This window comes from Gopherus evgoodei, chromosome 7, assembly GCF_007399415.2.
Source record: "Gopherus evgoodei ecotype Sinaloan lineage chromosome 7, rGopEvg1_v1.p, whole genome shotgun sequence".
NCBI lineage: Eukaryota > Metazoa > Chordata > Testudines > Testudinidae > Gopherus > Gopherus evgoodei.
The window spans coordinates 20,182,403-20,195,616 of NC_044328.1; the positions used below are offsets into that span (position 1 = coordinate 20,182,403).

Genomic DNA, 13,214 nt, shown 5'->3' on the forward strand with positions numbered 1-13,214 from the left:
AGAGAGCAGTGCATTGTGGTAGCTATCCTAGCATGCAAGTGGCTGCAACGTGCTTTTCAAATGAGGGGAGTGGGGTGGAGCATGACAGGGAGTGTGTTGTATGTGGGGGGAGAGAGAGTGGGCTTTTTGGGGGGCTGAGAGCATGTCAGCATTCTGTCTTGTAAGTTCAGACAGCAACAAACCCCCTAGTCCCCCCACCTCTCTCTCACACAGCATTCCACTGTAATGGTTGCTTTGTCTCAGAGCATATAAGCAGCCAGCTGTCAAAAACATAGCTTTCAAAGGGCATATCAGCATGCCTGCAGAGATTCCAAAACAATGATGAGAGTGGCCTCTTGATTTAAGGGGATTATGGGACATTTCTGGAGGCTGATCAGAGTAATGCAACCCCTTAATTCACACTGACACCTGGGCGTTTCAGCCAATGTGCACCAAGCATTAATCTTCTTACTGAAGTGGAGTGCCAGGAGCGGTTTAACCCTGGAATCAGCGTGCTCTGTGTGCCTTGCCAGTGTGGATGGATAGTGACCTAGGGCACCCAGGGCTGCTTTAACGTGTGCCAACAGACAAGTGTAGCCAAGCCCCAAAGCACTGTGAGCTGTGAAAGTAGGGCATCATACGGATGAAAAATCCAACAGCAGCCAGTGCTGGGAGACGGGGCAACCCACAATGCGAGGCTGGCCCACCCCTCCCGCGCCGGGCAGAAGGGAACGATACCCCCGGGCTCCCCCTCAGGCGGGGGCGTTTCACCGCCGTTCTTCCCTCGCGGCTATGAACGGGGCCCAGTCGGAGAACCCCGCACAGTCCCAGCGCCTGCCCGCGCACAGGGCGCAGCAGCCTCCGGAGCGTCTACACGGGAATAACGATGGGCCCGGCCTCCGCACACGGGACACGAAACTGACAACACTGCGCACGCGCATCTAGGCAAGAGGGTTGCGAGCGCACATGCGTGTTTTTCAAAAGGCGGAGCGCCAGGCGCTGACAACGGCACGCGCAAGGGGCGCCATGTCTGCTGTACGCGGGTGCCCGGAGCCGCGCTCCTCCGAGTCTTCGCCTCCCGACACGATGGAAACTGCCGGGTTCCGGCGGCTGGGCGTGTGCGTCATGTGCGGGCTGCCGGCGGCAGGTAAATCCACGCTGGCGCGCGCACTGCACCACATCCTACGGCGGCGCGAGGGCCTTGGCTGGGACTGTGCCCTACTGACCTACGATGACCTCATTCCGCAGGAGGCCTTCAGCCAACCAGGGACAGAAGCGGGGCTCGTAGCACAACAGCCATTGGTCAGTACAGATTTTCCGCTTCCTATTGGTTAGCATAGATAGACACCCGCCGCTTTATTGGCCAGCTGCACCGACAGCGGGAAACTGACCGCCCCCCGCTCTTCGGGCTGGGTGTGCGCTCCCTTTGCTCCGCCCGTGGCAGCTGTATCCCTGTCACAGCTCCCCACCCAGCGCCGGTGCAACTCTTTAGGCGACCTAGGCGATCGCCCAGGGCACTGCCATTTCGGGGGGGGGGGGGTGCCATTTTCTTCTGCAGCAACCTCGACGGCCAGATCCTTGCCCGCCCCAGTCGCTGCCAGCATTTAAGGAGGGATTTGGGGCAGGGGAGCGTGGGGAGGGCCGCCTGCAGCAAGTTAGGGGGGGGCACGCAGGGGAACTCCCCACCCCAGATCACCCCTGCTGCAAGCTTGGGAGGTGAGAGAAGGGAAGCGGCCACAGCGTGCTCGGGGAGGAGTCAGGGCAGGGGTGAGCTGGGGCAGGGAGGGGGGTGCCTCAGGGTGGGAGGGGGAATTGCTGTGGCGGGGGGGGCGCCTCAGGGCAGGTGCGTGGGGGGTGCAAGGTGGAAGTTTCGCCTAGGGCTCAAAACATCCTTGCACCGGCCCTGGCCCTACCCCATGCTGAGGGCAGGGCTGTCCCCTCCCCCTATGGCAGCTGTATCCTGGGCACTGCCCCTCCCCAGTGCTGAGGGCAGGGCTGTCCCCTCCCTCCATGGCAGCTGTATCCCGGGCACTGCCCCTCCCCAGTGCTGAGGGCAGGCCTGTCCCTTCCCTCCATGGCAGCTGTATCCCTGTCACCGCCCCTCCCCAGTGCTGACGGCAGGGCTGTCCCCCCCCCCCCATGGCAGCTGTATCCCTGTCACTGCCCCTCCCCAGTGCTGAAGGCAGGGCTGTCCCCTCCCCTCTCCCTCCCTTGGCAGCTGTATCCCTGTCACTGCCCCTTCTCAGTGCTGAGAGCAGGGCTATCCCCTTCCCCCCATGGCAGCTGTATCCCTGTCAGTACCTCTCCCCAGTGCTGAGGGCAGGGCTATCTCCTCCCCCCATGGCAGCTGTATCCCTGTCACTGCCCCTCCCCAGTGCTGAGGGCAGGGCTGTCCCCTCTCCTCCCTCCCTTGGCAGCTGTATCCCTGTCACTGCCCCTCCCCAGTGCTGAAGGCAAGGCTGCCTCCCTCTCAGCCAATGCAGACTGTATCCCAGGCACTGCTTCTGTAGTGCTTAAGGCAGTTTTATTTTCAACCTACAAGTGTCACATTGTGGGCACTTCCCTTCTTCTTCCTCAGAGGGCCACGTGCTCTTCCTGATACCTCTGGTATCTCTGATAGCTCAACATGGGTAACACACACACCAGGCCATTGTTTCTGTTCCCGTCCTGTGCTGACCACAGAGCCCTCTCACAGCTGAGGGGGAATGTGACCCAAGGGCAGAGCTTTAAAAAGTGGTGCTACTCTCCCCCAGCAAGGCCAAATCTTGAAAGAGGCTAAGCATATGCAATTTATATTAAAATCAAAGGACATTGTGAGCACTCAGGACAGGCAACAGCCTGTTACCGTCTCCTCCTTCAGCTCTTCCCTTCTGACCCATTTCTTGCATTTCCATTCTGTTTTGCCTCTCTTTCTGCATTTCTCTGCAGAGTACGTCCGTACCCCAACTGCTATGGGAGGGAGCAATAATCAAATACTTTAGTCACAGAGGTACCACAATTGTCCCTGCCCAGCAGCTCTCATTTTAGCCAAATGTTTATTTCCTAAACACAAGAGCAAAGACAGAGGTAGTGTCAAAATTCTAGCCTAACTTCACTCCCGGGTCTAAATATTGAGGTATGAGCCAGTGTTAAATCTACTGCCATATCTAAATATGAGTGAATTAAAGACAGCAACAAGAGGTCTCCTTCCTTTAAGTACATGAGAATGTTGCCATACAAGTAGATATGGTCCCAAGTTACCTGGCTGAAGAGCTTGTATCCAAACTGAAATAGACATAATACCTGACACTGCATACAGTTCAAGCACAAAGACATGAAAATGTGTGAGGTGATCAACCTTTGGGCACTGATTTAGCAGAACAGTTAAGCACATGCTTAAATCATTATTAAGAAAACACACGTTAGCATATGCCTGATGCTAAACACGTGCTCAAGTGCTGTGCTGAATCAGGGCCTTTGCCACAAAGGTGGGCATGAGGGAGGAAAGTTAGCTAGGCTTATATGGAATTGGAAGGCTATGGTGTGGGTCGTAGGCAGCATGAAAGAAAGTGGAAAGCTGAAGAAAAAAGGAGTCACAAGAACAGTCATAAGGAAGAACAGGAAGGAACATGGGAAGCATAGGGGGAGGGAGTTAGTATTTGTTAAATTAAACATTAATATTAAATGTGAAATATTTTGTTTTTTTTTCATAGCTGTCTCGCTGGAAATTGTACCGACATGAACTGTTAGTGTACCTTGAACACTTCTTACAGGCTCTTATTAATGGAGATCATTTGTGTGCTCCAACAAACAGAACTGAAGCAACATGGAAAAGTTTTGTTTCCTGTTTCAAAGAACAAGGATTAATCTCTTCAGAAATACATGATGCCAAATCTTGTCATTACTTAATAAATACAATCACTTCCAGACCATTGTATTTTGTTTTGGATGACAACTTTTATTATCAAAGCATGAGATATGAAGTATACCAGCTAGCTCGCAAATGTAATTTTTTTCCCTTTACATGCATCAATTTCATGTTTTATAGCAAAATAATTATTCTGCAGATTCAGTTAACTTTAGCTGCTTAGTCTGTTTTGGAAGTTCTTTAATTGTTAAATACATTCTAAATGGCTAAAATATTTAAAAATAAAGCCCAGGCTCTAACTACTGTATATACTCGTTCATTAGCCCATTCGTTTATAAGCCAACCCCCCACCCCAAGATGGTTAGGTAAAAATAGCAAAAACTGTATGATCCTTTCATAAGCCAACCCTATATTTTAGGAGTTGGCAAACTTTGACTCCTCGTCCGTTAGGGTAAGCCTTTAGTGGGCTTAGATGTTTTGTTTACCTGGAACGTTCACAGGCAGAGAGCTCCTCAGTTCCCAGTGTCTGCGGTTTGCTGTTCCCAGCCAATGGGAGCTGCAGGAAGTGGCTTGCCATTCCTGCAGCTCCCATTGGCTGGGAATGGCGAACCCTGGCCACAGGGAGCTGAGGGATTCCATGCCTGCAGATGCTCCAGGTACAGGAAAGGAATGCTTTAAATTTCTGTACTGTGCTGAAAATTCTTTCCCCCCGGTTTTATAAAACATTAATTTGTATTTTTTATTTTACTACTTTTTTTGTTTTAAATCAATAGGTTTAAACAGCATTAGTTTTGCTAGCCCTGACATTTGCTGTTAACAAAACAACAATGTATTAGATATTCAATTCAATGATTCCATAGAGTTTAAAATCATCAAATTTTGGTGTAGATCCGTTTATAAGCTGACCTCCAGTCACTTTTTTACCAAAACTATTCGGTTTATGAATGAGTATATATGATAGCTTCTCTGACTGCATTACAGGCAACTTGTGAGTGAGTGAGTCTAGTTTATGTAAAATTTCTCTATTTCTCACACACATAGTTTTCAGAAAGTATTAGTTTAGCAGTTTAAAATTACTATTTTCTTCAAAGCAAACATTTTGTGAAATTCTTTTAGATTCATTGGGCTTCTGCCAGTTATTTTTAGACTGTCCACTTGAGTCCTGCTTACAGAGGAATTGTCTGAGAAGTCAGCCGTTACCTGATGAGACCATATGTCTAATGGCAAGAAAAACAGAAGTACCAAATCCTGAGAAAAACACATGGGAACAAAATAGCCTAATTCTGAAAAGTGTTGAATGCACTTCAGAAGATAAGTATGTTGTTATATTAAAGTTCTCCTTTATATACTTTGCTTTCATGGAGACGGAATATGTGCAGTATGTTGTACACACTCTAGAGCTATTTCTGGAAACCAGGGAATTGATATAAATGCATATTGAACACAGAAAATATTTTAAAACTTGAGAGCCTGAGCCAATTTCTGCAGCAGACTTAGGAGGATGCTAGAGCCTATTTTTAATAAGGTTCTGCACATGTATGCAAAAAATGCTTCTGCACAGTCTTCTTAAACCAAGTTTTTGTTTGTATTCTTGGGAAAACAGCTTTCTAATGAAGATGTTAACACACCTTTATTAAGAGCACAGCTAGATGTTAATATTTTAAAAACAATTGTAGTTCTCTGCAGAGTTCTACAGTGAGGATAGTGTTACAAACAAAAGTGAAAGGAATAAGAAGGTATCCTTACAAAATTATTTATGTTCATTGATTCTTATTAATTTTCCCAAATCACAATTCTTTAAGATATTTTTTTTCCACAATGATCTGGGAAGACATTGATGACTCCATAGTTGAGGTCAGGTTGAGATTTTCAGTTTAAACAGGGTTTGAGTCTCTTTATTGGGGATGAGAAGCAATGATCATCATAACCAAAATTACATAACTTCTTATTATGGTTAGAGCCCTACCAACTTCACAGTCCATTTTGGTCAATTTCACGGTCTTAGGATTTAAAAAATCATAAATTTCATGATTTCAGCTATTTAAATCTGAAATGTCATGGTGTTGTAATTGTAGGGATCCTGACCCAAAAAGGAGTTTCGAGAGGGTCGCAATGTTATAGAAGGGGGGATTGCGGTACTGCTACCTTTACTTCTGCACTGCTGCTGCTGGAGGGGCTGCCTTCAGAGACGGGCAGCTGGGGAGTGGCAGTTGCTGGCTGGGACCCCAACTCTGAAGGAAAAGCTACTTCCAGCACAGAAGTAAGCGTGGCATGGTAGGGTATTGCCACCCACATGGGCGGCGGGTATCATAGGCAGGGGGAGGCTGTACCTCCCAAAACAGCCTGGTGTTGCTCTGCCTCCAGATTTCCTCCCTGCACTCTGCCTTGGCCTTGGCTTGCTGGGGCTGGCCTGCCTACTTCCCGCAGGGACTCGGGGCAGCTGGCGCTGGGGCCACCCTACCCACCTAGGTGCCTGGAGCTGGGGGCACTGCAGCTGCGCCATCCGGGGCACGGATGCCGGGGGCCATGGTGGGGGTGTTCTGGGCACCTGCTCGGGAGGGGACCGGTAAGAAGGGGGAGGACAGGAGGCTCAGGCACAAGGGGAGGGGCTGAGGGCTAGCCACCCCCAATGGCTGGGTGACCGGCTGCCCATGGCCACCCTTACTTCTGTGCTGCTGCTGGCGGGGCACTGCCTTCAGAGCTGGGCACCCAGCCAACAGCTGCCACTCTCCAGCTGCCCAGCTCAAGGCAGTGCAGAAGTAAGGGTGGCAATACTGCGGCCCTGTGACCTCCCTGCAACTCCCTATTGGGTCAGGACGTCCAATTTGAGAAATGCAGGTCTCCCCTGTGAAATCTGTATCGTGTAGGATAAAAGCACACAAAAGACCAGATTTCATGGTGGGGAGACCAGATTTCATGGTCCGTGACGCATTTTTCATGGCCGTGAATTTGGTAGGACCCTAATTATGGTACAGATTTGTGGCTGACCTTGCCAACACTTATGCATGTGAATAAATTTATCCATGTGAGAAGTTTCACTGAAGTCAAATAAAGTTAAACACTTGAAACTTTAAATACATATAGGTTTAAATATGATCTCTTGTATAGGATCATTTACATAGATGTAAAGAACAAAGATATCTCAACTAATCATAAATTATTTATTTCAGAAAACTTATCAAATAAAATGTCAAAAGCTGACATACAACTTTAAATATCAAAACCTGATTTATACAGTTTAATATGTGAAAACGTCTTTACCCTTGCAAATGATTTAATTCATTGTGTGTATTTTGAAAAAGTTTGAGTATTTTTGACCAGAGTTAAGACTGTTGTTAGGAATGAGTATGGTGAGTTTTCAGTTGTCAGTACTGTCATTAACTGAATTTTGGAACTGTGAGAGTAATAGTATATTTATGTAATTTACTTTAAGTGATAGTTGTGATAGTTTCCATAATGTGTATTGTGTATTTGTTGTTGTAATGTTCTTCTTGTCCTCTTACCTTGCATAAGGTTTCTATTATTTACTTTGCAACCTTAACTGAGAATCAGCTGTTTGGGGGGGGAGAGGTTTGTACCATTATATTGTATGTTGATTTTACAAAATAAGAGTAACATTGTTTTTTAGTTTTCAGGTGATTAATTTGTTGGTTACTGCTTTGGAAAATCCAGTGAAACAAACTGAGGAAAATACCGAACAAAAGGTAGTACTAATTGTCTTTAAACAAATGCCCTTCTGTAGACTATATTGAAATAATTAATTGTGCCTTTCTAGTTGTGCTCTGTTCACCTTAATGTCTGAAAATGAGAAATTCCTTCCACGGTTCTTGCTTGCAAAAGCCCAGAGGAAAAAAGACTATGTACGTAATGAGTTCTTTTTTTTATGAAAAATAGTGACTGTGCTACAAATTCTTAATTAAGTCATCTGGAGTGTATTCTAGCAAGCTTTGAATATGTTCACAGTAATTAAGATAATGCCTCCCAGAACTGACTGACTGCATTGGGAGGGAAATTGTCTGCTGCCACCCAAAAAAGGGGTGGTACAGATTGCTTTCCCCCATACAACGGAGACACTCCATGAGGTAATGCCATGGGGCAACTCCATGCTGCTCCCAACACAAAGCTGTGGCTAAATGCTGTAGTCTGCCTCTGAATAATGAATACTTCAAAATCGTTATACTTACATTTTTGAATGCATTTCTACTCTTAAATAGAACTTTCTTTTGGTCTTGGATAGGAAACAGACAGAGCCATTTGTGCAGCTAGTATTCTCCACCAAGCTGATCAGGCTTTCAGACGAATTGTCTCTCAAACAATGAAGGATGTGAGAGGTATGAATGTCACATTCTAATAGTTATTCTCCAGGAGTATATAGCTCAACTGGTGACTAACATAAGGCTGAAACTGTGAAATACTCGTACACTGAAATTGTATAAGATTAGACCCTAGGATCCTGCAAGTAAAACTCATGTGAAACTTTACTCTCATGAGGGATCGCACTGAAGTTAAGTGTTTGCAGGATCTGGCCCTAGGTCTTTGAAATTTAGCAGACATCTGAAGATAAAACTATAGTTTTCTTTTCTTTTAGATAAAAATGTACTTCCAAATGAGATGAAGATTCTGGCAGAAGAACTTAATAAGCTTAAAGCAGAGTTCTTGGAAGATTTACGACAAGAGAATCATCAAAAAAATCAGTTTTGTCTGCCAAGCAGTGAATTTATTACAAATGTCATTACTTCATTCCAACAAGCAACAGACAATGTAGTGAAGAAGGTTGTTTTTTTTTAAATGAGCACACTGTGTTTTGAGTGCAAGGAATGCCAAAAATGTGATAACTTATTCAGCAGGATGGCTAAAGATATCTGAGGAAGCCACAGCTGCCATGTATGGAGGTTAATGTTAATTTATAATTTCATTTCTGTCACAATGCTATCAAACAGACAAACAAAAAAAAACAACTCAGGTGTTTCATTTTTAAGACCAGGCCGACAATAGGAAGAAATGAGGTTTGAAGATTAAAGAGATTTTGGAGCTGTAGTCACCCTAATCGGTGTCTCGTAAAACATCTTTGGTGCAAATCTTTGAACTCCTTCTCTGGCTCCTCCATCCATAATGTTCTTCGTCCTTGCTTCTGTATTTCTTAGATTTCCCATGTATCCATCTCTCTGTTCCTTTCCGATCTCAGATTCCCCAGTTTTCCTTTTTTTTTCCAATGTCATTTTCCCTTTTCCCATAGAACAAATAATAGAAGCAAAGAATTCTCAAATCTTCCTCCCAATCCTTTGTTCTTCCAAAGTATTTATAGCTAGGCAACAATGATGTACATAAGTAGAAAAGCTCTGGTCTCAAATGTTGTTTGCTCTCAGTAATTAACCTCCTCCTACATTAATAAAGTCATCATTCCTATTGGGACAGTCAGGGAATCACATGTTGTCATCCTGCATAACAATAGAGTGAATCATAGAATCTGTAAGAAATTATAAATTGTCTTATTTATTAGTCAGTACAAACAGTATTACATTAACTGGTTAATGTCTGCGTGAGGCTATTTAATATGTAAAGTGCTAGGTAATATTAATAAAGAGATTGTATTAGGGTATCTTTGTTGTATCCTTTGACTTTTCTCTTCCACAGCTGCTGTTTGTATAGTAATGTGGAGAACTGATTGCACCTGCTGGTTGTTTCTTTCTAAGCAACACACAGTTAATGTGTATCACATTTGCATGATCTACTCTGCAATATTTGGCAACAGAGATCAAATCAAACCTGCAGCAATGCATCTTCTAGACTTGACATTTGCACTGTGTGGAGACAAAAATGGTATTCTCTCGCTCCCTGAAAAACAGACAGTATTGGGCTACTTTAGGTAACTGATAATAAAGGCAATAAAATGTTTAATACTAAGCCCAGCAAGATTCAGGTTCTGTAACTAAAAGTTTTCCTGCTGCTTATGCTAGTATAAGTTTTCTCTAGCACTATGCTGCTTATCCACTTGTATTAGAACAGTAATAGGAAAAAAAAACTTCGGCTGCAGTTAGAGCACACAACTGGCAGCTGGGAGACTTTTAGTTCTAATCCTTATGCTTTTGGAGCAGGAATTTGAACCTGATTTTTCTACATCCCAGGTAAATGCCCTAACTACCAGGTAGGGTGATCAGATGTCCCAATTTTATAGGGACAGTCCCGATATTTGGGGCTTTTTTTTATATGGGCTCCTATTACCCCCCACCCCCGTCCCAATTTTTCACACTTGGTATCTGGTCAGCCTACTACCAGGCTACAGAGTCTGTGTCTTTTTCTGGTTCCCCAAATAATTATCTATACAAAATGGAAGATCTTCAACAGGAGAGATTGACCCACCCGAGTGGTTAGAGCACTCTCCTGGGAGGTGACTTCAGCAAAAGTGTCAGAAATGACCACCTGTACCAGCAAATAGCTAAAAAGCTGGCAGCTTTACAAGACAGTGATCAGTGCAGGGCAGTGTATTAAGAGGCTGAAGAGAACGTACCGGAAGACCAGGGTTAAGAACCGCACCTTGGGCAACTCACCAGTGGGCCAACAGCAAGCTCATTTTATGATGACTTTTACTGGATACTAGGCACTGCGCCCAGCATGGAGCCAACTGTGCTTCATGACCACCTGGTCAGCTGGAATGGTGCCCTGTTGACATGAGGACTGATGGGAACCAGCAGCAGGATCCCAGTGAGAAGCATAAGGTGACTTTTATTGAAACCAGTCAGAGCAGGCTGTGGATCACGATCAACAGCAAATTCTTGGTCCCTATTCAGAAGAGCTGTTTGATTTCCCCACCCCTGGAACAGCCTGCTGCCGAGTCTTCAGCAAAGCCAGTGGAGACCGAGGCTGCCCCAGAGCCTGGTAAGTGTCTGACTCAAATTTACAGTTTATTATTAAAGTCGTGGGAGGGATTTCTGCTCTGAATAGCAATGCAAAAATTATAAGCCCCAGCTACCAGCATGTGACCTCTAATGATGGATTGTATCCCAGCCCCTTGGCGTTCCCCCTTTTCCTACCCCTCCCCTTCAACACTGAGTTCAAAATGGTGACTTGGAATTTCAGACATTCATAGACAGCTGTAAAGATTATTTTAACTGTAAAGTCACAGTTTGCTAGGGTCATTCTTGTTTTCCTTTCAATAATAATAAATTTGCCACTCTGTGATCACTTCTCCTGGGTCTATGGAGTGTCTTGTAAACAGTGGACTGAGTGTGCATGTGTTTGGGAAACAGTATTCTATCTCCAAATCTAGTCCATTTCAATTAACGGTACTCCATGCAGTCTGAATTATGTCCCCAAAGTATGAATGGGGTGTCAGTTTTTTCCCTGAACTAAGCTGGGTGCGGGTGGAGGAAAGCCATAGATGTTAGCGTGTTTGATGCAGCAAAACAAGATAAGCCATGTGTGAGCTGATGCAGCATCATGTTAATTCCCTCAGGGATTCTGACCCAATCCTGGTAACTCACAGCTGCAAACTTTTCCTGAAGCAGGAACTCCAGATAGTCACATTGTAGGGAAGAGCATATTTTCCAAGCCCCCCTGTGTAGCTGACTAGTCCATTCCACTCACAAATGTGCTGTTCAGTTACTGTATGTTTGAATACTTCAGCTGTATACACTGCAGGCTTTCCTCCAGCAGCCTGGAATAAAATCTTCCTTTGCCAAGAACAGTTGTCTTCCAAAATGTGAAAGGCCTGAAATGACAGAAAAAGCCTTTTGCAGCAAGGATGCTAAACACACCCATTCTCCACCTCCCCCCATATGGCAATTACTTATGAAGTTATTATAAAATAGAAAAAAGGTTATAATTTTAAACTTACCATTGTCTTTGCACGTCTGTAACTGCGATTAACAAGGCTATTCTCAGAGGTCCATGCAGGGGGAATGGCTCACCTCTGGCTTCACAAAGGTTATGAAGAGTGCAGCAAGCCACAGTAATGCAGAGCGCATTGATGACACTGGCATCCAAATGGGTCTGTAGACACGTCTAACATGATTTTGTCTGCCAAAAGCACATTCAGCCACATTCTACACCTGTTGAGTGTAGTTAAACCTTCCCTTGCCAAAGCAAAAGAGGGGATGCAGGGTCCCCCAGAATAACAGTGGGGACAGTAACACCATTTATGTCAATGTCATTGGATGGGAATAGTGTCCCAGCCTATTGATGCTGAATGTAGATTCCCGAGCAGCAAAAAACTCGGGCATCAAGGACTTTTCCAGTACAGCCCACGTTGACATTCATATTGTAGTCCACAAGTACCTGCATAACAATGAAGTAGTACCCTTGGTGGTTTATGCACTCGTGCTCTTGAGGAAGGCAAACTATGAATCCCATCAGCGGGCCCAGCCCAGTTAGGAAACCCCATTCTCTCGAAGCCAGCATTTACCTCCGGAATATCTGTAATGTCTGCCACCCTGAGGTTAACCACATGCCTGATTGCTACCACCAATTTACACACAGTCAACTTTCCTACCCAAAACTGGTTGGCAACAGACCTGTAGCAGTCTGGGGGAAACCAGCTTCCAGACAGTTATCGCAAGGGTGTCGTTTTATGCTAGAAGGTGGGGGTAAGCTTCTCACAAAGCTCCAGAAATGTGGCTTGCTTTATGCAAAAGTTCTGGACTCTGCTGGTCATCCCAGGTCTGCATGACAATCTGGTCCCACCAGTCTGCTTATGGCCCTGCACCAGATGTGGCAGTCTACGTAGGAGGATCAGTCGCTTTGCCAATTATATTGAGCAGCATCTGCCACTGTGAGTCTGCAATAGCAGAGTACTCCTCTCTCTTCTGCCTCCTCCTCCTCCTCCTGCAGCTCCATTAGGAAATCCATCAGAGACTTTACAGAAATTGCTGCCAAAATGTCCACCAGCGCCTTGTGGATGCTTTGCCAGTTTCCTGACACAGGAGTGGAAGCACAAACAAGAGTAGTTCATCAAAAGATGCTTATTTCACATTGCTGGCCCCAGGAGCTGGGAACGCACAGACCAAAATGACTGCTTGGCAGGCTGTGTTGGTGAGCTGTTCAAACTTCCTGTCAAATGCAAGGTGGGCAGTAAAGTTTTCCTGCGGTGCACCATGCTCCTAGGGCTAGAATGGCCATATTTTGGGGCGTGGCATGGTGCTAAGGATTTGGGGATATGGTTAGTCTGACTAGAGTCTGCATGCTGCAGGGTGGATGACAGAACCCCAGGTTCAAGCATGGGTCAGCAAAGTCTTCATGTAGGGTTAAAAAACAATGTAGATGCTTAAGCCCAGGGTTCCCTTACGTGGGTAAGCTGATTTAGGTCCCACTAACCCTGGGCTTACATTGCAGTGTAGCCACACAGTGCTGTCAAGTGTCTAATTTCAGCCTATGTTCATCTGGCTCCACTCTA

The 13,214-nt window shown here is 45.5% G+C and overlaps 1 protein-coding gene across 1 annotated transcript; it reads left to right on the top strand.

Moving 5' to 3' along the window:
• Positions 1 to 364: 364 nt before the first annotated feature.
• On the top strand, positions 365 to 10,020 carry PSTK (phosphoseryl-tRNA kinase). The gene is given in 7 exon segments (XM_030570413.1): positions 365 to 1,281; positions 3,672 to 3,963; positions 4,943 to 5,141; positions 7,455 to 7,530; positions 8,064 to 8,157; positions 8,415 to 8,602; positions 8,605 to 10,020. Coding segments are annotated over 7 exon segments (1,215 nt in total). The 5' UTR covers positions 365 to 945; the 3' UTR covers positions 8,635 to 10,020.
• Positions 10,021 to 13,214: the final 3,194 nt, after the last annotated feature.